The sequence below is a fragment of the Lampetra fluviatilis genome, chromosome 28 (assembly GCF_964198595.1).
Source record: "Lampetra fluviatilis chromosome 28, kcLamFluv1.1, whole genome shotgun sequence".
NCBI classification, from domain to species: Eukaryota; Metazoa; Chordata; class Hyperoartia; order Petromyzontiformes; family Petromyzontidae; genus Lampetra; species Lampetra fluviatilis.
Genome location: NC_136302.1, coordinates 8,977,707 through 9,004,310, shown reverse-complemented (window position 1 = coordinate 9,004,310; position 26,604 = coordinate 8,977,707). Strand labels below are relative to the sequence as shown.

At 45.9% G+C, this 26,604-nt stretch overlaps 2 protein-coding genes across 7 annotated transcripts in view; one reads left to right on the top strand and one right to left on the bottom strand.

Annotated features, from left to right (window-relative positions):
• Positions 1-10,188, bottom strand: part of LOC144942746 (uncharacterized) — a 109,334-nt gene extending 99,146 nt beyond the window's left edge. For all 3 annotated transcript variants that reach the window (XM_078869622.1, XM_078869623.1, XM_078869624.1), the window contains exon 1: positions 9,942-10,188. In XM_078869622.1, the coding sequence (XP_078725748.1) occupies positions 9,942-10,188 (247 nt within the window). The remainder of the gene's footprint in view (positions 1-9,941) is intronic.
• Positions 10,177-26,604, top strand: part of OPA1 (OPA1 mitochondrial dynamin like GTPase) — a 66,302-nt gene continuing 49,874 nt past the window's right edge. For all 4 annotated transcript variants that reach the window (XM_078869630.1, XM_078869628.1, XM_078869629.1 and 1 more), the window contains exon 1: positions 10,177-10,236. In XM_078869630.1, coding sequence (XP_078725756.1) covers positions 10,187-10,236 — 50 coding nt within the window. In that variant the 5' untranslated portion in view covers positions 10,177-10,186. The remainder of the gene's footprint in view (positions 10,237-26,604) is intronic.

The following is a 26,604-nucleotide window of genomic DNA, read 5'->3' as shown; positions in this document are numbered from 1 at the left end:
GGAGTTTGTCTCACTGTGGTCGCGTGGTTTTTCTCCAGGTCCTCCGGTTTTTCCCTCCACATGTAGAATCAACATGCACTTAGAATATTTGGCTGCTATACATTTCCACATGATAAGCCACTTCGTTGAGCTATCAATTGTGGTCAGGTCGCTTCTGTAAAAAGAGCTACATAACTCAGTGGGCCTTACCTGGTCAAATAAAAAAAAATAGTTTATAGTTCAGATCCTTATTGAGTTGCTTTTTTGTGTGGTGGGAGAGACAACACAAAGCCCAGGATAAAACCCACACTACAATAATAATGATCGACAGCACCTTTGTTAATCGACTGTTAGACAAAGGTGTCCCCATGTCATGCTGCCATGGGGAATGTTTAACCATTCTTCACCACGATTGCACAACGGTTAAACGCTAAATATAATGCACTTCACAGCTCTTAATAACGGAGCCGCATCCTTGCGATATATGGACGAACACAACCGTCGATAATTATTTTCATATCCACCTTGAATATGGCTAAAGCGCCCTGAGTGTGGACAATCTCGTAAGATGCCAGAAGTCAAACAGGTTGAGCCTGGTCATGTAAGTACTTGAGTAGAGGACCAGTTGTTGTTGGATTCTATGATGGCAAGAGCTCAAGTGTTTTGTACTGGTAGGAACCTCCTGCTTACATCAGCCCACAGGGGATAATTGTGTCCGTCGTGCAGGGAGGAGCTGGGTGGGGAGGGGCTGGGTGGGGAGGGGCTGGGTGGGGAGGGTGGGGCTGGGTGGGGAGGGACTGGTCACCCGGTGGTGCCCTTATAAAACTCAACGTTTAACCAACTCACGCCGGCTTGTGCCCGCCCTCACAGTCGGGCATATTTGCGGAATACACCACGCCGCCGTTGACCCTGGCCATTGACCGAGCAACCCAACGTTCCTGCCAGCTCCCTCCGCAGGAATGTGTTTTAACTATCGTCCCACTTGGTTAATGTTGTGGTCACCTCCGTACCCTGAATCGTGTTGCGCGTTGTGTCCTCTGGGGTGTTGTTTCCGGTGCGTGTTCTCTATCCTTTACAGTGTTTGTGGTGTTCTCTCGTGTCGTTGTTGACGTTAATGTGGTTTGCGATGTTCACCATGACTGACAAAAAAAAAACAGTATGTCATATTTCATCTGCAAGATGGCCAGGAGATGCGAGTACAGTACAGCCACGGATTCTTGAAACTATCTGCACAGATAGTTGTGTTAACCCCCTTCGTAATTTGGCAGAGAACCTCCTGAAAAATAATCGTGAGACTCAATGAGGCTTTCCCTCGGTAAACAAGGGTATCAACAATGTGAGAAAAATAATACACGTGTAAACATTCTGCAGGCTTTGCTCACAAACGGCAAACACTCATTCATTGAAACGGGCCAAGAATTGTAATAAAGGAGCGTTTGACGCTTTCCAGAGAAAATAGTGAGCATCACAGTAATGTTGGGATTTTTGTAAAATCTTATTTCCCCATTATGAATTTAAAGTGAACACAAGAATATGTTTTCCTAGTAACAGACGTTTTTTTTCAATGAACAAAGGTAAAACTGGAATTCTAAACATAACGTACATCCAGCAGAAATGTACAATTCCCGTGAGACGGCGGAGAAAAATGCACAAACTCTCAAGAGTCGCGGCTGAAAAATAAAAGTCAAATGGGCAATATGTTGCGTCTTCTATATTTCCATAAAATATAAGAAAAAGACAGCGTTGGTTTTAGTTTATTTGGTGTGCATGTGTACGTGCTTTTGAAGTGTCCGTTCTATGTTTTAGCGTCGGAGATCTTTGCCAAAAAAAAACTCTGCTATTCATTCGCACAAATGAACCATGCTACCTCGCTAGTCTCGACAAGGAGCATAAACCATCATCACGCGCACTCGGCCATCCTTGCAGCAGCGGCTTTTGGCTGGCCATCGAACAAAGATGCGCCTTTGCGGCCATCTGGAACGCTCTTCCCACTGATATTAGGAAGCCACTGGAGCTATGCAATTTGAAATCTAGCTTGAAAACGAATTTCCTTAGAACTGATTTTCGTCTGCAAGTTTGTTGTCCTTCCCCCGCACCTCCGATCAGCACCATTGTCTACGTACGGTGTGAAAGAAGTTCAACATACATACACACATGGCGAAGCAAACAAAAAGAACGGTATGCTTCCTTCCATAGAACACGGCCGGGCAACTGCTGCCACTCGCAGCCTTGTCCCTTCTTTGCCGCTGCAAAAATCAACAGAGATTTGGTCGAGTGTCAATACATTGAGCCCTGATGCACACAATAGACCCGAGCATAAGTGTTCTTCACGGTTAAGTGTCCCGGCTCCCCCTCCCCGCCCCCCATTTCCCACAATGCTTAATTGGAGCCATGAATATGCCTTGGCAGAGCCAACAAAAGACATTCCAAACGTGCAAGGGTTTCGCACAAAGTAAAAAAAACACACACATAAGGGCATTATTACCCCCCTCTCCGCCCAAAAAAAAATGGGAACGTTATATATTTTTAATTAAAAATACTCATGCTATGCCCTGTAAGAAAAATAAAAACTCGACATTTCCTGTCAGAGCGGTTATTTTGTAATGCTTTCATTAACTTTTCTATTCGCTATTTTTTTGGGTTTGGCGCTTCAAACGCTTTCACCGGCTTTGTAAACGCACGGGCGAAAGCCCATCGTGATGTGAGCCACGGCTGTGCACGTCTCGCGCAAGCAGCCACGGGACTTCGTGCAGCAGAGGCAATGCAGCCAGGTGGGTGCGGTGATTTATTTTAAAAAAATTAAACCACAGCCATTAACAAAAATGTTCACCGCAGGCAACTGCTTGCACGGTGGTGATGTGATCATTTAGACACTCTGAGATCAGATAGCTCCAAAGGCTTTCCCCGTGTCCACGTCCTCCTACCCCCCCTGTAATTTCGCCAAGAAAAGAGACCGATGATCATCGCCAACTGCTGCGGTTACGGTGGGGGGGTGGGGAGTCATCATCTTCCGTATCGTGGCATTTGCGCCACGATCAAAGTCTCTGGGTGGCTTGTAATTCGACCAACAGCTGGGAGTGGCTCGCGCGTCCCAGGATGGTTATCTTCATTACTCGTCGGTAAGAAAAAAGAAAAATACGCGGAGCTTCGCGGCGACCCTTTTTGTTGACAAAACGAGTTCAATGTTAAGGTGATGCAATATTTATACTAAATCTATACATAGGTTAAGGTGCAGCCCTGCAATTACTTTCCCACACCTCTGCTGGCAATGAAAGCCTCCCCACTAGGAGGGAGCTCTATAGAGCACCCTCTACTCTTCTGCGCTAGCCAAAGAGAATATGTACACAGTAGAGTATCAAATACAAATCAAATATTTGTCTTGCTGCCAGGATAGGGGGAACGGTAGAGTAGCGGTTAGCGCGCTCGGCTAGAAACTGTGTGAACCGAGTTCGATTCCCTCTCACGGCCAACACCAGTGACGATTATCTGAACCGGTTCTTCGCCTCCACGAGGAGGGCGGGTGGGCAGCACCACGCCCGGGCCGCCTTTGGCGATGTTCCCACACCGCACGAGATACTCGTTTAAGGCTCAGTCGACCTAGGGGAGGTCCAGGTCCGGTTCAGAGAATAATCGCTGGTGTTGGCCGTGAGCGGGAATCGAACTTGGGTCACCGGGTTCGTAGCGCAGTGCGCTAACAGTAACACTACTGCTCCGCATAATATGACACACAGACGCATACATACATACGTACGAGCGTATGGTTGTGATCGCAAGAAGCTAGCTCAGATGATGATGATATATGCCCGACCACTTCAGTCAAATGAATAACATTTGCTGTGGGGGGGAGGATTGTTTAGCTTCACGATACAAGCTCCGGGTGCCTTCAAGAATGCCTTCAAACTCACGACAATGAACTCGGACAAATGCGTCTACGCTGCATGCTTCCAGCAGCGACTGCTGCCTCGTCAAGCCAGGTGTGCTCTAATCCCAACCAGCTGTTCGTGTTGTTTTAGACAAAGACCAGTTGTGTCATACATTTTCTTAGGGAGCTCCACTTCTGCTTAGACATTGCTCAGCGAATAGCTTAGCAAAGGATATGCCCAGTTGTTGGTTCGGGTAAGACTGACTCTGCTGATTGGGGGGGCTACCCGGGGTGTCGAAACGAGAGCAGAGTTTGCTTTGTGTTGATGCAGTGCTGATGAAAACGTGAAAGTCGCGTGGCCGATGGGTATCATGAAAAAATACTGCTCATATTTGTTTTTTTGTATGTACAGAGACATGTATGGGGAAGAGGAATTTATTTTATTCTGCCCCCCCAGAGCTTTGAAACTAAATGGTGTTAATGTAACACATCGCAGTGGCAGTCATCACAATTGTAATTGGGTAGTTTAGCTTTCCAAAGTTGTTTATTCTCCTTTGTTGTGTACATCGTATATGCTGCTTTGCTTGTAAACATTGTATTTGGTCTGCACCCACTTCCTTCCTGAGTTATTATTTCAAATGCCCCTTTTTAGTACCACCTAAAGTCGCAAAATCGTAATTCTACAGATATATTTACGCGGCTAATAACAATTGATTACTTGATAGACCCACTCATTTCAAGTGGTTATCGCATAATTCACTGCCACTGGCCACATAGAGAGATCGGAACCCCTAGGTGGCACTGACAAGTGGAACATCTCTGGTCTGTACTCTTTGGTTTTTTCGGTAAAGTCACGTCGGTAAAAAATATAAAAATATAAATTAAATTAAAATGAAAACAAATAAATTAAATCACGACGTTTCGGAAGCAACACACCGACAAAAATCAAAGAGTATGTATGGATCCTTGCAGTCACGGAAACTTCTAATCTAGAATCTCTGGTCTGGGCTCTGGTGCCCTAAGAGACACCGCATGGGAGGTGCAGGGTAAACAAGAGATGGTGATGACGATGTGTTTTATTTCTATTTACCACGTGTACAGTATTCCCGCCTTATTCCACGAACTTGCTATTCGCGATTTTGGGCTCTCCACGAATCGCATCTGGAAATCTACACGAGTGCATCGAGAGAAAGAATGATGAGAGTGAAAGCTTATTGACGTATTTATTTAAAGTAATTCGTAATAAGTATAACCCGTAAAAACAAAGTTTTTCACTATAAATCTTTTATATGCGTGGCGGCTAGAGTCATCTCGTCCTCTGGCTTGAGATGGCTGCCACCTATGGATCAGATGATTGCATTGCACCATTAAGCAATTGGTAATTAAATATATTTTTGTCCTAAAAAGTGTAAAATTTAGGAAAAATGTTTCACGAACATTAATTGTCACGCACGACGAGTTTGTGTGGAAAATGTCAGTTCGATTGGATCACGGGAAGTGGGTTAAAAAACGACCGAAAGATTTGCACGGGCCTAAGCAAGCAAGCAAACTTAATATAAAGGATTTAAAAAAGAGAGGTTTCCGTAGGCCAGTATCATTACCCGCGAGATTTGCAATTCGCGAGCATCTCCGAAACGTAGCCCTCGCGAAGAACGAGGTAAAGACTGCGACTGCCAAACGTAGCATCAGGGGTGGCGCGCCTGGAACCCGGCGCTTAAGAGATAAGATGCGAAGGGTATGGGAGATGATGTCGAAAGAAACCAGACTCACTGGCCCGCAAAGTGGCCAGGAGATGGCAGTACAGCAAGCGGGTTTCTGTGTGGGACCTTTGACGGTTTGTCCCTTCCTCGACTCGCTGGTAGAGGTCGCAACCGGGTACCCGATACCCGTACCCTACCCGATACCCGGCTACCCGTACCCGGCCGGGTACGGGTACCCGTTTGCGACCCTGGTGCGGCCGGGTACGGGTAGGCCGTGAGTCACTGGTGAGTAACCGCTTGTCACTCATTTCCCAACGTCTTGTCTCTTCTCACAATTCAAGTTCCTAGAATCAACCCACCCGCGCCTGCAACATGGCTTCATCCCAGAGGTCGCAATCGGGTACCCGATACCCGTACCCTACCCGTACCCGGCTGGGTACGGGTATGGTACGGGTTCGGCCGGGTACGGGTACCCGTTTGCGACCCTGGTGCGGCCGGGTATGGGTACGGGTAAGGAATCAAAACCCGTTTGCGACCTCTGCTCGCTGGGCGGTATCGCGAGGTGTGAACAGGTCAGATGTCGTGAACACCTTTCGGAGATGACAATTTACACCTGGGCACAAATGCTGCACTTGGGGTGTGGGTGGGTTATTTGGTCCCGGTGGATAACATATCGGTCAGATACGTGGCGTTGGACCGTTCGTCGGTTTTCATTCCGCACGTGAAAAACAATCTTGAGACCGGAATTTTACGAGCATTGCCATGTGCGAGAAATCCTTAGGGACAAGGCTCCTGAATCGACGATTTGCAAAAATAAAATACGTGCTAATATATGTGTTTTTTTTTATCGGAGCTTGTTTAGATTCGCAAACGATTGCTCATGGCACGTGAGCTTGCCATAGCGATGCCTGGCAATGTTGCAGCTCGTAACATCCTGCACAAGCCAACATTGCCATCAGGTTGTGTGTCATCAGTTCAGGTGAACACGCCTTTAGATAAAAAAGAACGAACATAATGATCCATGCGATAATACAATCCACACTCAAAAGTGTATTTCAACTGCGAAACACTTACGTGCTGGCACTTGTATGGCAAAAAGAAAAAAAGTTCGACCTATCATTTCTAGATTTGAAGCTTTCGTGACTGTAAGGATTCATATGCTTAGGTTTTTTCGGTAAAGTCACGTAGGTAATTTTTTTTGTTAATTAAGCAGTCGTGTTGTGACGGTTCCACCTGAAGACGGAAGCTTGTGTTGCCTCCGAAACGTCGTGATTTTTATTTTATTTTTTATTTTACTTTTATTAATTTTAATTTTTTTTACCTACGTGACTTCACCGAAAAAACCTAAGAATATAAATCCGACCTATCAATTCAAAGTGTGACACGCTAATGATTTGATAATTGATGGCTCTGTCCCCCCCCCCCCATAACTCCACAGTGCATCTTACGTGCATTCACACACGAGGGTTGAGTAACTGCCATATGGGCCACACAGAAGAGTGAGATGCTATCCTTAGTTTAAAAAAAAACACGTGACAAGAGGATGAGTCAGGGCTATTAACCTGTCTGGGCTCTCACTACACTCACACACACTCAAGAGATGTACAGAAGCCATAAGACAAAGATCCCCTGTATAGCCTTAACATACTTTTGGGGCAAGTGCATTTAGGGAGCACCTATGAAAGTCGGCACGGCACACAAGGGTGTGGGTGGCTAGCACCACAACCGGCCGCCTTTGTCTCCCTAGTGGTGATGTTTACACAATGCACCAGGTATTCATTTAAGTCTGAGTCGACCTAGGGAAGGCCCAGGACCGTTTCAGATAATCGTCACTGGCCGGGTTCGTAGCGCAGCGCGCTAACCGCTACTGCTCCCCACACAGTCATACACATACATCAAGCCAAGCATGTGTTTGGAAAAGTGTTTCCGTGGCTACATTGAGTGCGTAAATACATATCGAATGTCGCAGTGTTATGAGCAGAGTTTCACGTTTGCAAATGTAATACTGTATTGCAATAGTCATAATAAAAATAACATTAACGTACAGTCCGTTGTTAATCCACTGCTGAATTATTACGGCTTCCCCATGCCATATCGGTCAATCGGTCAAGGGCGATGTTTGACCATCATTCACTTTGCTGGCCTGCGCGACCACACCATTGGCTGGGAATTTAGTTCCGATAACTTGGGTTGGTGGCAGGAAACATTGCATAGACTTCATGGAAAAAAGAAAGTGTTTCCAAAAAATTATTTGCCTGGTGTCTTTTTTGCTTCACATTTTAAACAATGATGAAAATTTTTTAAGCTGCACCACAAGCTATTTAGCCACTCGCAGGAGCTCTGCTGTAATGTCACTGGCAATAGCTGAAGACACACGTGAGCGCGCAAGAACGTGCAATGCCAGGCTCGTGAGTTGAATAATGAAGGCTCGTAAAGTGGTGCAGTTGCCTGCATTACCATCAGGTTGTGTGTGTGTGTGTGTCGGAAGATCAAGTGACGAGCCATCGGATGAAACTGAGCAAAAAATGATTCGTGAGATGAGATAATGCATGCGCAAAATTTCATGAATATATTCAAAGCATGTTTGCGTTCTCAAATCTTATTTTTAAAATAGACACTGGCAAAGGAGGTCTGAAGTTGTAGTTGCTCACCCCGAGCTCTCATTACTCTGATAATGCTTGACTTTGTGCTGTACGCCTTTTGGCGTCTTCTGGTCTAACACCGTTTGAGACTAGGCTCAAAAGAAAGCTGTCTCTGGTGTAGACCAATCAATTTAAAAGACAATGCCATATATTATCAGAGTACGTTTTTGTCTGCATTTTGACCACAAGTATTGTGGTTAATGCAGACATGATTCCTTGTAAAAGGTTTCAGTTTGGTATTCTAACATCTTAACACCTGTTTTGTTGCCAGAAAAAAAGGGGGAAGCCTATTATCATCTTAACACCTGTTTTGTTGCCAGAAAAAAGGGGGAAGACCTATTCTCAATAGACACTGTGCCATGAAATGCCAATGTAATGTGCGATGTGTCTGGCAATAGCTGCTCCTCATTCATTCAATTCATTCAATGAATTTTTTTAGTAAAAACTCACCCCCAGTAAAGAGGGCATCGCAATACGAAAAGGGCATTTGTGATACTTTACATAGAGAGGCCAGGGAGGTACGGCGTGCTATTAAGAAGGGCCATTGCCTGAAACGTCACCTATTGCACACGTTGTTATTGACGAATGTGTTAAGTTTTTATTAATTGTGCTTGTGCACTACTGCAATGCAGCAGCATCAAATAATGTGTTTAATCACGAGAAATTATCAAGCCGCGTTTGTAATGAGTCAAATTAAAATGCATTCATGACTCATACATTATTATTGTTTTTTATGCAGCAATTTTAGGCCGTCTGAGAAAGCAGCCGACAATAATTTAGGCCAATTTTACCGGCGACATCAAAGGAAGATTAACTAACATTTCCCTCGAGCGAACAACACCGCGTGATTGCTCAAACTCCAGCAAATGAAGATGCGAGGTGGTAAAGGTGCAGCGCTGAAATGTCACGCTCACGCCACTGCAGGCGCAAGGGGAGGCTCCAATAGAAGGTATTTGGCCTACTCTTCCACGCTGGCCAAACGTCCCGGAAGAGGTGGGAGTACCCACGTTCTACCCCACCACACACACAGGCAACCCGCGTGCTGATCGACTAACTTACCACTGCGCGGAACGGAGGGGAGAGGGTTGGAGGGTTTTAAGAAACTAGCATCATTGAATTTCGATTTAAAGCTTTCGTGACTGCAGGGATTCATCTTCTTGGTTCTTTCGGTAAAGTCACGTAGAAGGGAAGTAATAAAATAATAAAAATAAAACATAATAAAGTGAGAATTATTTTATTATGTTTTATTTGTATTATTTTATTACTTCCCTTCTACGTGACTTTACCGAAAGAACCAAGAAGACTAGTATCATTGGTTCAAATACCGCGCCGAGAGAGCGAATCGAACCGGCGATCCTCTGAATCGCAACACCGCAGCGTGCTGACCATCGAACACCGCCGTGTTTGATGCGATCCAGAGGGTCGCCGGTTCGATCCCTTTGCATCCCACGAGTAGCCACCGTTAAGCCGTCTCACAAACCAAGGCCGACGATCGAGCGTGCCAATTCTTTTTTTTTTGCCTGGAAAGCATCGGAGAAAGACGAGGAGGAGGAGACGAGCGGATGCCGAAGCATTTCGCCCGAGCGAACGACGACGCAAAAAAAGCGCTCAAAGGTTACGCGCGCACACGCGCTCGTACGTTTTCCCTTTAACCCAAAAGATCATCAAGACGCACGCGGCCGCCCCGTCGCTGTCATTTCTGTCTCCGCACGTCCACGCGCACGTGCACGCGGATGAGCGCGCGCGCGCGTTCCTCACCGACGAGCTCTCCGTTGCGGTCGCGGTGCTGCGCGTAGCCCTTGAGGCACGTGTAGCACGGACGTCGGTGTCCCTGGAAGCGCGAGAAGGGCGGCGGAGGAGGAGGAGGAGGCGGCGGCGAGGCGGTGACGAGCACTGCGCAGGCAGCCCACAGCGGCAACAGCAGCAGCAGCAGCGGGGGCAGGCAACGCGCCGCCGGTGCGGCCGGACCAGCGCCGGCCGCGTTTGATGGCTTCACGAGCCCCATGCGAGTTCACTATCGCAACCCCTCCACACCCACCCGCGGCACCCCCACGTATGTCCTCTTTCTCTCTCTCTGCTCGGTTCGCAACGGTCGACTGCTCGCTCGCTCGCTCTCTCGCTTCTCTTCTCTCGCCGTGTGCGCGCGCCTCTTCGGTTCCGTGCCTTTCTACTGCTTACTCCTCGAGGGGCACTTGCAGGCGACTCGCCGGTTGCCTCCCTGTTGAAACACACAAAAAAAGCAACCCGCCACCAACGCAGAAGAACAGGCTGATTGTTTTGACCCGGCTAACAACGCCACCGCTCTTGCGGACTTGAAGCTGTTTTGGCAACGCCGAGCCAATGGCAATTAGATGTCTAGACGTGGGCATGCCAAGCGCCTTTTGTGCGGATTTGCGTAAAAAAAAAAACAGACCGAGAGAGTGTTTAACAATTTCATTCGTACCCCCCTCCTCCTCCGCCACCGCACCCCCCCCCCCCCCGCTTCAAATTATTATTGCCAACTGAGGGTGCAGCATGAAAACAATAACGGTTCAAACTTACAAACGCTACCTCTTCGCGTGTAAAATAGCTCCGGCAGGAAGGAAAAAAAAACAAGAAATAAAATCAGAAGTCCCTGCCACTTTTATGGGATCAGTTTGAATTCAGTGCTCCCAGCGGTGAGCTAACTCAAAAATATGTTCCATAAACCGGGGAGGTATTTGCTGCTTCCCGGCGCTGGAGAATGGGATGAGCGATCGAGATCGTTGTGTGGATTGGGATTTGCTCTTCGTGCTGCCCGCGTTAACAGGGTCAAGAATGACTGCACGCTCGCGGGTTCCAGCTTCAGCAGTTGCCTTTATTTTATTTATTTTTTGGAAAGTTTATTCATTATTTAACTAAACTGCCAGCCACTTGCAGGTGAAAGGCGATTCAGCAGCGAGGCACTATTTATAGCCGAGAGGAGCTGGGGGGAGAACAGAAAAAAATGTTGGTTGTCGGATTTGCTGCCGTCAAATGTTCCCGCACGGTTATGCAATTGTGGGTCTTCAAATCGATAACAGCATACATTTCGGAACAACCAACAATTGTTGCGGATAATGGAAGTTAAATGAATGTCAATCGGTTATTTATACTCGAATGAAAACTAGTTTTTTTGTCCAACTAAAAGTTATGAAAAATATAATATGGTTTTTGAAACGTTATTTAACATATCCAAGCTGTAATCACTGTTAAAGGGACATTCTGCGCCATCACATTGGGTTGTGTAAGATGCTTGTTTTCATTGAATATATCAAGCGTGTGTGCACATGAGCTCACCACAATGTAAGCGGCAGCAATGTGTGCTCTTGAGATGCAAACAGGCACAACGTTAACGTACCGCATATTGTATCAAAACATCGATAATAGTTACCCTTCTACAGGGAATATTTCCCTGAAATAGTTTTTTTATACGTAAGTACAAACCCTTCACCACAAGCATTCGACGTCAGTCCACACAAGCACAGACACACTGAAATATGCGCGCACGTACAGTTCCAAGAAAAGGGGAATAAAAAAACAAATCTGACAACCACATGATTTTACTGGTCTCCCTCCCTCTGTGCATCCCTTTAAGACTCCCACCCCCCCCCTTTTTAGTTTTCAGCATCTTAAAAGAACATGCCAATTCAAGGCAAGACACCGGAATGAGAGAAAGAAAAAAACAGCTCACATCTAACATTCCTTCTACTCAAGGGGCGCTAATCCCTAAACACATGTTCGATTGTGTTTAATTTTCGCGTGCATGTATGTGTTTTTTTACGTTTGTCGTTGTCACTTTTGAGTTGAAACGCTCGGCACCACGTGATTTACAAGCTTTCATCACATTACGCGTATCATTACCCCGATTAAAAAGGGGGTGGTGGGGGGGGAATCTTCAGCGTAGCGACATCGCTTTCAAAATTCCGAATGAACCGATGCGTTTCATACACAAACGCACGCACGTGCACATGAACACGACGAAACGTTCCCCCAATAACCCCCCCGCGGTGTCGTTCATCCATTGCGGGGCCTTACCGTGCTCATCTGTCGAATGTCACACTTTAAAATAAACCCGTTGTTTTTAAAAAAATAATTTTTAAAGAATTTATTTTTCTCCGCTCTCTCTCTCTCTCGAGCTCGCCGGTTCCGCCACAGACAACGCGAATCGACGAACGCGATTGCTTCTCTCTCTCTCTCGAGCTCGCCGGTTCCGCCACAGACAACGCCAATCGACGAACGCGATTGCTTCTCTCTCTCTCTCGAGCTCGCCGGTTCCGCCACAGACAACGCCAATCGACGAACGCGATGCCTGCCCACGAACGGCGACACGCCGCCTTCGTCTGCTGCTCAAAACGTTCCAAGCCGTGATCGGCGGCCAAAAATCCCCAACATCAAATGCCTTCGCACGCATCTCGGTTGAGAAGGCGACATTCCTCGACCGAGTCGGCACTCGCGAGCAGGCGCTGAAGAGCCTCTCAGCGTGCGTGGAGATTTTTTTTCTTCACCTGAGGACGGCTACTTGCGTTGTGACCGAAACGTCGTGAGAATTGTATTTTGTTATGTTTTATTTTTATTATTTTATTATTTCCATTCTACGTGACTTTACCGAAAGAACCAAGAAGATGAATCCCCGCAGTCACGAAAGCTTTAAATCGAAACTTTTTGTTGTTGTTCGAATTGTACCCGCGTGCGTTGTGATTCGGGCACCACGTCCGACGTTTCGCTTACGCGGGCTGGGAGCTTCCCTCGGGGGAACTTAAGTGGGGCTTCTTGGGGAAATGAAGGAGTTGCCGGAAGGTTTAGCGCGAAACGTCGGACCTCGCGCGCCGACCGACGATCACATTCCTTTAACCGCAGAGCTTGACACGAGCAAGTTCTTCTAACGTCGGCGTTGCGTTTCTTTCTTTCATGCTCCCTGTTGAAGAAGTCCCATTTACAATCAAGGACAAAAGGGTGGGGTGAAGGGAGTAATGGGTCGGGGGGGGGTCGATCTTACAACTCGACGATGAACGATCATTTTTGTTTTATTGTGTGACCCCCCCCCCACCACCACCACCCTTCCATGCCCGCCGGCATCTCCTCGCCTCTTGCCCATTGTCCGGTGTTCGGTTTTAAAAGAGATCCGGGGGAACGAAGCCGGGATCAGGCGGGTCACGGCGCCGTGTTCACTGCGGCAGACGGCCGATGTGCCCGGAGTTCGTGTGATCACTCTCCACACCCCCCCCCCCCCACAGGCCACATTCCCATCCATCATCCCGAAAGAGGCGAGCGCCTGTTGCCGCCTCGACCGTTTGCGGTGCCCATAATCGCTTCGGGGGCATTAAAGACGCGGCTACAAAAATAAAGCGCACGCACGCGCGCACGCTGTCGCCGTGTGTGATGCTTTGAGAATTCTAGACTTTCAATCCCAGAGGTCACTCGGTTTGAGTCGATCTCCCGGCAAGGCAGTTGATATGATGCTCAAAGTTTAAATATATTCATTAAACCCCACCCCCCTCCCGTTATCGCCCCCTGCTTCTGTCGAATATAATTGAGTTGATCACACTTACTCGACCGTGCGTTGTGGGGTAAAGAATGGGGTACTCTCACTCCCGTCACTTCTTCCAAGACGCTTGGCCAGCATGGAAGAGTAGACGAAAATAATCAGAATCATTATTTTATCCTGGAGAAATCCGATGAGCGATGCAGCTCTTTTATCACAGATACCCAGCTCTCTAGAGCAAGGGTCCCCAACCCAGAGGTGGGACAAAGTCATTGTTATGCAAGTCCAAGTCGAGTCGCAAGTCATCAAATTCATGACTCGAGTCTGACTCGAGTCCAAGTCACATGACTCGAGTCCACATCTCATAGGTGGGACAAAGTCATTGTTATGCAAGTCCAAGTCGAGTCGCAAGTCATCAAATTCATGACTCGAGTCTGACTCGAGTCCAAGTCACATGACTCGAGTCCACATCTCATAGGTGGGACAAAGTCATTGTTATGCAAGTCCAAGTCGAGTCGCAAGTCATCAAATTCATGACTCGAGTCTGACTCGAGTCCAAGTCACATGACTCGAGTCCACACCTCTGCCCCAACCCACGGGCCACGAACCGCTATCGGTCACGTGGCCTGTTAGGAACCGGGCCGCACAGCAGCAGGAGGTGAGAGCGGTCAGTCCGCGCGTGTTGCCCGCCCCCATTGTTTTATTGTTGACCACTTCCGTCCGCGCCTCTTCCCCGCACTGCGCACTCGTCTCAGTCACAGTGTTGGTAAGCCCACAAGCTCTAACTCCTAGTAGCCAACATGAGTCAAAAACAAACGTCGATGGAGAGCTTCTTTGAAAAGACCCAATGATAACCCCCCCCGCCCCCGGTCCGTGAAAAAATTGTCTTCCACCAAACCGGTCCCTGGTGCCAAAAAGGTTGGGGGCCGCTGCTCTAGAGGTGCCTCGAAGCCGAGGCCCCTTCCGCCAGCAGTGACGTGAGGAAGTAATTGCAGGGCTGCACCCTTTGCCAGGTTTTAATATTATTATTACACGCTTTTTTTTATTAACTCACTCTGTCTGTTGTTGTATCCTCAAATCTCGTAACTAAATTTTTACCCACTTCCCAATGTGGTAGCGACTGCAAATTTGGTATACTTATTACATACTGATGACAATACTATATTCTATCATTAAAAATAAAAAATAAAATTTGTTTTAATATGTCATGTTTCGGCTTGGGTCTAATTGTCCACGCTCAACTGACGTTGGCTGTAAATCACTACGGTCCCGTACGTTGTGGCAAGCTTCGGGGCCACTTCCTGGAGTCGTGGAGTTCTTCCATTACAAGTAGGGTACAATTCATTAAAGCGTGTTTAAAAGAAAGTTTTTTTTTTATATATTACTTATTTTCCGTCAGCCAAACCGTCCGATGTCATCGCCAAGTTGTCTTTCGCCACTCTCCTCGGATGTCTCATCTACAAACGTTATTGTTGTTGTGTTGGGCTTTGTGCATGAACTCAGACTAAACATGTTTGTAAAGCGTTGTGAGCTCAGTACCTGATCGTGACTCGCAATGAGATGAACGCAGTGATTCGTTTCATTCTGCGCAGGGGCGGGGGGGTGGGGGGTGTGACGACACACAGGGGATTTGAAGTCCGACTCGATGGCCGGTTGTCGTTCACTGCATCAGTGCTGCTGACCATTTTTTTTGACAAATGGCAAAATGTGTTCTGCTCTTCGGCGCTTCGGTTTTTGCTGATGAACAAAATTAATCGGCAATTTTTGGCAACGCAACAACCTCGTTTGATGGTAGAGGGTTATAGTAAACGCAGTGCCTGATTAAGTTAGTGAGGGGGCCTGTAGCATATGTTATGAAGGGCCCCTAAATAAAAAAAACCTTAAATATTAAAACACATTTAATTTTTTTACTTGCATAGTAAAGCAATTTTATTTTTTCATTTGCTATACAATCAGATAATACGACAAATCGCTAACCTTAAACGCCCAGTCGTTCATAAAAGTTGAAGGCAGTATATTACTATAGTAATAGAGCAAGTGCACAATCACTGAACCGGAATTGATAGCTTGAAAGCATTTAGCGCGGGGCCCTTGAAAGTGCGGGGCCCGTAGCATATGTAGCTACTTTTGATCCTAAGATAATCCCGCACTGAGTAACCCGACATTATACCGACACGATCGAGATTGACCCGAACTAAATTACGAATCATAATATTGGTTCTTAACAGGTTCCAATAGAGTTGCATTGAAATATGTAAACAAATGTCACACGAGAGAGAGAGAGAGCAGCCAAACACAAAGACTGCCCACCCTCCTGCAAACGCATCCACACATTTCGAGCAATCAAAGAAGGCAACATCATCAACAGCCCTCACGCGGGGGAAACACGCCGCTCACTGCAAGCGCAGATGGATTGCACCCAGGTGCGCCGTGTTCACGATACGACTCGGAGCTGCACGTTGAGCCGACAGAGTGACTTTTGTAACTTTGGCACGGCTCAATAAGTTGGCCACAAAAATCGAGATCCGGCTGCGTGCAAACGCTGCCTGCTGATGCGAGCCGTGGATAGCCAAGTTGTTGAAACGTAATAATCCCCATCGCCATGCAGCGGCTACGGCGTAGGCAACAACACTGGTGAGACTAGGCCACAAACAAGGCTGTCTCTGGTGTAGGCCAATCAGTTTCAAAGCCAATGCATATATTATTACACTATGTAACACGATTTTTGTTCCTGGGTAAGAAAGTGTTATTTCCTAATTGCGTATGCCTCAAAAGTATAGAACATGGCTATTATTATTCCCCAACAAACTTTGCTTTTGTGACCATAACTTTAAGTGAAGAAATGACACAAATGCACACCACGTTTTCTAAATAAAAAAATTGGTACATGTCAAAATATTACTGTCCTGGTCACAAAAGCAAAGTTTGTGGGGAATAATAGCCATGTTCTGTACTTTTGAGGCATAAGCAATTAGGAAATAACACTTACAACCCATTCTAGATTTGAAGCTTTCGTGACTGCAAGGATTCATATTCTTAGGTTTTTTCGGTAAAGTCACGTAGGTAAAAAACATTAAAAAGTAAAATAAAATGAAATAAAAATCACGACGTTTCGGAGGCAACACGGAAGCTTGTGTTGCCTCCGAAACGTCGTGATTTTTATTTCATTTTATTTTACTTTTTAATGTTTTTTACCTACGTGACTTTACCGAAAAAACCTAAGAATAATGCAATAGTTGATTCCACGCAAAAAGCTATAATCTATTTGGTGCTTGAACATCTTAACACCTCGTGTTTTATTTGCCAGTGAGGGTAAAACCTACTATTATTATTGCTATTTTTCATACACTACACAGGGGTGGCACGCACGCTCCTGCAGGAAACAATTGAAATAGCGCTATCACGCCCCCCCCCATCCTACGCACACACGGGTTGGCTTCTTTCACACGAGTGCAGGTGATCGTGTCCATGTTCAAAAGCCAGCCACCCCCCCCACCCCGCAACTCCGCTGTAAGTGTTGCTGAAAGGCAAACGTGGAAAGCGTTCTCCCTCCTCCTACTCCTCCACTATAAACAGCGACGAGGAGTGAGCTCGTTTGTTAGGTGACACGTTTGTTCGGTGGCATGTTGTGTTTTTTTTAGGTGGCACATTGTTTTGTTTATCGCGCACACCACAGGGCGTAGGCTCATCGCGCTCAGGTCGTTACATCTACACCTGTCGGGGCTGCCGTAACGACTCCTCCGCCCCGCAGTCAACAAAAACCGCAGCCGTAGCAAAGAAATGTTAGAAAATCTGCCACCACCAGCACCACCATCCGATCTCGTGAGATAACGACGGTGCAACGTCGCATATCCGACCGTCACGTATATCGGCGCTGACCAATTACCACCCAGTGCCATGCACAAATGTGACTCAATGGCAATGCTCACTTGTCTGACCCTTTTCACATATCCACCTGTACCTCAGTCGACAGCGAGTCGGATACGCGGCGTTGTACTGTATTACTAGCAGCCTGGGTCAACGCACTGCTACACAATGATTCATAACTATTATTCTGATTTAAATGCGAATGAAAATATCGCTGCGCAGTGGAAATCTGTCAGGAAATTGTATTTCATGAGACTAAATGAACTGATATTGTTTAACATTGTTCATCTGAGTGCCCCTTCATAGCAGCCAGCGTGAATTAACGTTTTTTCTTAATAAAAAACGGATTAAAAACGGAAAATTTGAATTCCACTCATTAACCCATGAAAGCCTCTCCGAGTCTCAAGAATATATTTTTTTCAGCAGGATCCTGCATTGGGATGTTTAACGAATTCCATTAAATAGTTTTTTTTTTGTGATTTGGAAGAACCCAGAAAAAAACCCACGTTTACGAGGGAGCAACGCTCAGCACTGCCACCTCCTGCCCACGTCACAGCTCCACGCCTACACCACGTGGTGGTGGTGGAACTTCACCTGCGGTGGAACCCAATGACGATGTTGGGTGGACAGAGGCAGGCATAGGGTGCCGCGGTGGCTAGGAGATGTTAACTACCTCGCCTGGTATACAGGAGGTTGTGGATGCGATCCCGACCTTGACGCCTGCTGTATATTTGGAGTTTGCATGTTCTCACCGTGATCGTGTGGATTTTTCTCCGGTTTTCTACCATCTACATTTATTAACGTGACGTTTAGAGTATTTGACTGTTGTAAATCCCCACGTGATAAGCCACTTCGTCGAGCTATCATTTGTGGCCAGGTCACTTCTGGAAAAGATATATGCTGTACAGCTCAGTGGGCTTTGCCTGGTAAAATAAAAACATATTTATAGTTTAGTTTTGTTAGTTCCGTTTGAACTGCCGCACCCGGAGATCGAGTCAAACAGGTGACCTCTAAATCGCAAGTCCGGTGTGATGAATTTTTTAACTGGGGCGTCTTTTTTTCTTCTTCTTCTTTTGACACTCAAACAACAGCAGGACAAAAAAAAAGGATTCGCATCAACTCCTCTGGGCGGTTGCTCCACGAGGAATGCGTACGCACCAAGCGCGCGCTCCCGAGGATTATGCGTCTCGCGTGAGTCTCCGGACGAAACTTAAATCGCACGCTGACGTCAAAAAGCTTCGCCTCCTCGAGTTCGCCGGCCTCGTGTTACGAGGCAGCACGGCGGATGAACGGCGAGCGTAATCAGCGCCAGCGTGTGACTTATTCAACCATCCGTTCTGTGCAAAGTTACCCGCAATTGCCTTCGCGTTGCGCTCCTTCGGTTCGCGAACGTGTTTTCGAGGCATTTCGAGGCATTCGGAAGCGTTTGGCGATCATTAAGGGTCGCGCCAGCGGCGTTTAAAATTGGAGCGAGCGTAACGCGGGGTCACTCTAAGCAAAATGAGACTCGTCCTGCTCTCTTGACTTCTCACCTGGTTCAACAAAAATGAACGTGACCCGACTCTTCGGAAGCACACAATCATTGTAGCGAATGGAGAACAAAAAACAACATGGCAAAAGCTGGGGGGAAATACGTGCAACGAAACGAACGTGTTCTTCAAAGAATTGACAGCGCTGTTGACTAATCGAAAGCAAGGGGAATTTTTTTTATTGGCCCTAACAAACGATTTAAACTTCCCTTAAACACTTCATGGCAATTGTCAGTGACAATAAATAAGCGATCGCTTCCGTCTAATGGGTCCAACAATAAAAGTGCGGACTAAGCGAGTAACAATACAATAACTCTTGATTTAAAGCTTTCGTGACTGCAGGGATTCATATTCTTGGATCTTTCGGTAAAGTCACGTAGAAGGGAAATAATTAATATTTGTATTGTTTTATTGTTTTATATCTATATTATTGTATTATTTCCCTTCTACGTGACTTTACCGAAAGAACCAAGAATATGAATACAGTAACTATACAATTATTTTTCTATCTACGTGGCTTTACCGAAAGACCCAAATAATAAGAATATGAATAACAGCGAGGGGGGGAGGGTAGTGGGTGCCTCTGTTAAAAAAACAGCGAGCACACCAACTCAAGCGAAGCTGACAGCCGCCTTCCGTGTCACCTCCTCCTCCTCTTCTCTCTCCCCTCGGCTCACCCGCCGATAATTCGGAGCAGGCTGAGTAAGTGAGCGCGAGGCGAGCGAGGCGATCGGGGCCTGAGGTCGCGGGCCTCCGAAGCAACGAGATCTCGTGCGACTCAAAGTATGCGGGTCCGACGTGGTACGAAGACCCCCCTAACCCCCCCCCCACCCCACCCCGTAAGCGGCGTTACGAAGATGTGAAGCCACACGACGCTTCTCAACTTCTAAAGTTGTTGCTCACTTGTGATATTGTTTTTTTGTTACACTTTGTTTATTAAAGCACATTTTTTTCTTTGTTAATGCAGGTCAATCAATTTGTATACTTTTAGTTCTTTCGGTAACACAAGTCTCCATCATCAGGTGTGACGGTCCCACCTGATGACGGAGACTTGTGTTGCCTCCGAAACGTCGTGATTTATTTTTTATTTTTATTAATTTGATTTTTTTACCTACGTGACTTTACCGAAAGAACTAAGAGTATGAACCCTTGCAGTCACGAAAGCTTCAAATCTAGAATCAATCCATTTTGGCAAGCGATACGTTTTACTACTTAGTATCGAGTATTCGTATTGTTCGGCTTGTTTGCCCAGTGAAGCCTCACTGAGTCTCAACGTTATTTGTGTATGTATGGTGAACTTCTTTCGCATCGTACGTAGCCAATTCTACGAATCGAAGGTTGCGGGGGGAAAAACAACGAAGTTTTACTTTTGTGGAAGAGAGGGGGAGACGATGTTTGCTGCTGTGTGTGTAATCTCAATTGAGTAATTTACAGTTCAGTTTTTAGCACCGGGATGTTTTTTTTTTCACTACCAAGTTTGTTTATTTTTTTGTCCCAGCTATGTGAGGAGCAGGAAACCGGAGACACCCATTCCGAACTGGCCGAGAACATGAAATCTCCACGCAGAGAGACGCTCAAATTGGGAATCGAAACGAGCTACAAATCTTTACAAGTCACATTCTGAGCTAATGATCAAATGCATGAAAGATGAACTGTTGGGATTTTATTAAATTATTTTTGTGACAGATCACGTGGCTTGTTTTTTTTTGTGTGTGTAGTGTAAACTGCATTTGTTGTCATATCTGTGGTGTAGTGACCCAGGTCACGAACTGCACTCTGCGCTCGATAGAATTCAACAAAATATAGTCACGTTGATTGATTTGCAGCACTACTGAAAAAAAAATCGAATTGGGTACAATAGTTTACATCACAACCAATTCAGGGTTACGATTGTACACAAGAGTTGGAGTTTTACATTGTGGTGAATGGTAGCACTACAAGTGGACGCAGGAGTGACTTGAACTCATTACATGCAGCAGACACATCGATCTTCACATATATACAATTCGATGGATGAATTGTGAACTTCACTATCGATATCAATTGAGGAATCGATACGCTGTAAATTCACGATACGTATACAACATGAGGGCATGACTGCGCGAGCCAGTGGGTGATGGCGATTTTAACGATATTTCGCAAGAGCCCAAAAGCCAAATACTTGGCATGCGTACAGTTGAGTCTGTGCCCATAACTCAACACATCTGAAAACCAATTTCTTCGGAGAAAAAAAAAATTGAGCCTCCAAAATCAGAACCCGGGGGGTTGACTGGCGTTGTTAATAATCGATAGTCGGGTCAACGTTCTAAATGGATTTAAATCTTGTGCGAAAATATCAAAGTAAAATATCGCTGTCTCATCAGTGAACCAAGTAATTTGCCTGCCATAGGGTTTAACACTTAAACCAATGGAGAGTAGGCAAGATCTGCAACTGGTTACGAGTATTAATGACAAATGGGATATATTTAATTAGTTAAAGCCACCACTTTAGTTTTTGCGTGGCTGTTAGGAACAATATGTATGCGTCTGTTCGATTATGAAATCGGTGCACGCTGGATCGTCAACCTTGCAAGAGTGCACCTCTCAAGCCAAATGCATTATTCACGTGTAGTTCTCCCCCTCAACCGGCATTCTGAGATATGTTTGATTCCCACGATCAGCGCTGGTCGTTTGGATCTCAGAGGTGCCCGCCCTAATCTGAGCCCAAATGCCTTAGGTCGCAGAACTGTAATTTGCAATGTTTCAGCTTCCTTTTCGACCCACTGACACACAGCTGTAAGGCATCGTGCACAAGGGACACAGGACCGCACATAGTCGTGTTTATAGTGACGGCTTAGATGAGGGTGGGGGGAGATGTACGGGACTGGGCGTAACGAGAGGGGTTTGAGAGAGCGGCTGAGCGAGTGGCAGCTGGGATATCCCCAACGCAAGGCCAAGGGCTCAAGCAAGTTTCCCAAATTAGTGGTTCAAGTTTAACCCCGAAGCCCTCAACTGCCACCAAAGTGAACTAGAATCGCATTTTAATCCCACTACACACAGCGTGTTAAAACCACGTGAGCAGTCACTAATTGGGCCCACGTCCCAAAGCCCCCATTTTTTGTGGCCTGCCCCTCCGAAACTCGACAGCAAGACACGACCATTTATGACTCTCTCCGTGGACACGTACAGCGAGTGTGTGGAACGAAGGCCAAGATTACATGAGTGTGTTTGGCGGCTAGCGGGGAATGACACGGGTTTCATCTCCTGTCCGGGTAATGTGCCTGTGCGCAGCCCACTCGCCTTTCGTGTAAGCTCACCAACCTTGGGTGCACTCCCAGGAGATATCAACAAAGACAAAGACCCCCCCCCCCCCCATAACCTCATACACTGTCGGGCAAGTTTTGTTCACGACCACCCATCGAGACCAAAGCTACACCACTCCCGCCCGCCCGCCCGCCTTTGTCTCCCCAGTGCTGACGCTCAACGCACTGCACTGGGTTCTCGTTTTAAGGCTGAGTCTACCTAGGAGAGGCATTGGACACGTTGTGATAACACTTTCAACTCAAGTTAGCGATGGTCGGGAATTGAACCGAGATGGCCGAGTTCATATGCAGAGTAGCTCTTGTGCCCACCGTTCCACGTGTTCATGCACACGTGCGATAACACATTCGTGACGTGTGTGTGTACATTGCATGCACATCAATCGTTGTACAATTCACCCCCGTGGCAATTCCATAAATTGTCGTGATTCGGTGTCACGATTTGTTCCAAGATTCAGTGATTTAATTCACATCGAAGCGAATGGTTGCACCACTTGCGTCGGCAGATATGAAGCCATCGCGTACAGGAAAATTACAAAGAGTAACACTTTGATTCTTGCACGCATGCGATGCTATGTGTATGCAACTTAAGGTTAAACACTGATGTGACTTAACGGGTCAACATATCGTGAAACCGTGCAGTGTGACTGTTCCCGTACGTGCGTGAGCGTTAAAACAATCGGTGCAATCATCTCTTTAACCAAATTACCACATTTGTATTTAAGTTGCGATGGTACAATGTAAATGAAGGTGATTTGTGTACTCTGTGTACGTCAGGAAGTGCACGATTTGCTTCGAATACCAAACGTCGGTGCATTTACTCACACACTCGATACCACGTTCACAAACTCGTGCCCAATCACATTGACGATTTATACAGCATCTTAAACTTCACCGCACCGCGATATTGCAGAAAAAGAGGGTAATGCTTGCATTGTTGTGAGATTGCGGGAGGGGGGGGGGGGGGCACGTTACGAGGTGAGGATAGAAATATATATATTTTTTAAAAATTGACTTCTACAATGACAAAAGCGCGTGTGAAAATGTGAATTCAAGTCAGTCAATAATTGTTTTTTTACCCTTCTATCTGGCAACAAAACTGACACCTTTTTTACAAGGAGTCATATTTGCATAGACCACAATACCTGCATAGTGCAAGGACAGTGCATATATTATCAGAGTTATGTTTTTTGTTTGCATTATGGCTGCAAGTATTGTGGTCTATGCAAATATGACTCCTTGTAAAAAATGTGTCAGTTTTGTTGCCAGATAGAAGGGTCAAAAAACAATTATATTTTTTACTGGCAAATGAGGTTCCAATGGTGGGATCAAGTCAGTCGTTAGCGGAGGAGATTAAACTCCTATACCTGAACTTGGAACCGAGGGGATAGAGATATCCGTGAAAAAGAGACTAACAGTGGCATGTTACAGAGGGCACTAAAGACACACTAAAACATAACAAGTTTAACTCAGTAACCCTTTGCTGACACACATTCGATAACGCAGCCCTTAAGGCCATTATTCACACGGTGTCTCAAATAAAGTGCAATTCATCTTCTTGGTTCTTTCGATAAAGTCACGTAGAAGGGAAATAATAAAATAAAATAAAAAACATAATAAAATATTTTATTATATTTAATTTTTATTATTTATAATAAAATAATACAATCATTATTTATAATAAAATAAAAAAAATTAAACATAATAAAATATTTTATTATGTTTTTATTGTTTAATTTTTATTATTTATAATAAGAAGAGGAAAGACCAAGAAGATGAATCCCTGCATTCACGAAAGCTTTAAATCGAAAAGTGCAATTAATTCACATTTCAAGCCTTTGAAAAAAGCATCGCTATTGAAATAAATTATGCTGCGTGTTAACGTAAATGGACAAAACACGAGCTCTATTTTTCTACGGAAGCGTAGCACGATAAACATGTTAATGATAATATGTACTTAGCCTATCCTTGCCCCATGATAATACTTGTCAAACTATGATCACTTACAGCTGTGACTATTGAGAAAGGACTTTGGTTATTTACTCGGAGTGGAAACCTCTCCGGACACGGAGCCCCAGGCGCGCGAAGCCGAAATTGCCTCTCCTAAACAAGGAGCCTTTAAAAAAAGATATCTATAACAAGAACATTGACACAAAATAACGGCAGCAAAAAGGCCATCCGCGTCAAATTTAACCTTCGTTCAGCAACACAATGGTGTCAAAACGCGTGGAAATTTCGTAAAAAAACAACAGGATGGTAAAACAGAGGAGCGGCGGTTTCAAGCAAATCCGCTTGTGCCGTCGCAATATTTTTCTCGAAAGCGGACCGCGCTTGGCCCGTCTTTAGCCGCGCTTATTTCATTGCCCAGACGGTCGCGGCACTTGCCGAGAGATGGACGTACGTGCGGCGCGCGCGTGCAAGGTGTGCCTGACGACGATGGGGAAGAGCGCTGGTCATCTGAATACCAGGAGCGTTGCGCTTTCGCGTCCGAGCTGCGAGCGATGCGTGAGACCGACAGCTTCTCGGTCCTTATGGTGAAGATCGAGTGCAGTTTCTGTTCTAATCGGCCTTACGTCTGATAAGTTGCACGTTGTGGTACCGCCTCATACTCTTTTGTTCTTTCGGTAAAGTCACGTGGATAGACATTTTTTTAATAATAAAAATAATTTATCACGACGTTTCGATCGCAACACAAGCGGTCGTCCTGGGGCAGACCCCGCTTGCTTGCCCATCGCCACATATATAGCCTCTTGTTGTAACGGCTCTCTCGCTGGTTCAGCAGTTCCACTGCTGGATTATTTTATTTTTTTGCCGCCCGAGGACGACCGCTTGTGCTGCGATCGAAACATCGTGACAGATTATATTTATTTTGTTTTATTTTTCTACCTACGTGACTTTACCGAAAGGACCAAAGAGTATGGCTTCCTGCAGTCACGAAAGCTTCAAATCAAGATTGTACCAGCTCATGTTAAGTAGTTTTTGGAGCAGGGAGATGGAATGAGGATTTTATCCATCCCCTCTACACGCATCGTCCCAGAATTGCAGCGAAGCGGACCTCTGACAACTGATCAGCAGTAATTTCACTCAGGTTAGACCTGCGCTGGTCATCTGAATACAATAATCATGAACGTGTTTCAACAGTCCACACAGTTGTCTCTCTGTAATATACTCACACTCGTAATGTGTCGAGAAAATGCAATTTTGGTATCGTCTTATTTTCATTTTGCTATGTATCAGGGGTGGGGGAGGGGGGCAGAGCGGTGGCACAGCGGTTAGCGCGCCCAGTGGTGGCCTTGAGTGCGATTCTTGGCTACAGCAAACATCAGAGGCGAGTGACGTCTGATCTGGTCCCGACGTGAGCCCCGTTTCTTCACCGCACACTGACCAGCGTGATGAAGTATGGTCCAGCAAAGGGGCCGTCCATGAATGACGTCACCTACCTGGGGGGGTCAGACTTTGTGACGATGTGTAACGAGGGGAGGAGGGGGGGAGTTTGAGAAATGTGATGTCACGTAAAAATGCGCAACTTTAAATAAATATAGACAATACGTTCTACTTAATTAAATATACTCTTTAATAAATGTTTTCTCCTACAACATCAGAGTGCAGTGTCACATTAAATAGGCACTACAATGACAATAGTTTAAAGCGATTTGAAGCATGTTTAATTTGGGGGGGGGGGGGGGCAGAGCTTTGTGAAGTCATATGTGAGGGGGGGTCTGACTTTTTGTGACGCCGTGTGACAATGGGGGGGGGGGGGGGGTCAAAAATCGTCCAAAATCGCTTGACGTCATTTATGGACGGCCCCAAACTCCATGACCGATGGGGTCATGGGGCAGCTTTCATCCAGCAGTGGATTGGTAACCGGACAATACGTTATTATCATGAATGATATTTATTTCATAGAGGTGTAACGGTACATTATTCTTCGACTGGCATTGATAGTTCAGCTAATATTCAATTCAATTCATCATGTGTGTAATGTTGTATTGTATGCAGTGGGTTCATGTGACCTGTGCAGCCGCCAGAGGCCACTGTACTCACCACACCGTAACAAAAAACAATAATTTAATCTTGGAGGGTAATCGTGATCTTGAAATTATGAAACTGGAAACATGAAGGAGTTGTATGGTCAAACAACCCCTTTTTTTTACCAGGTAAGGCTTTTTCAGAAGCGTTATGGCCACAAATGACAGCTGAACAAAGTGGCTTACCACGTGGAAATGTATAACAGCCAAAGACTC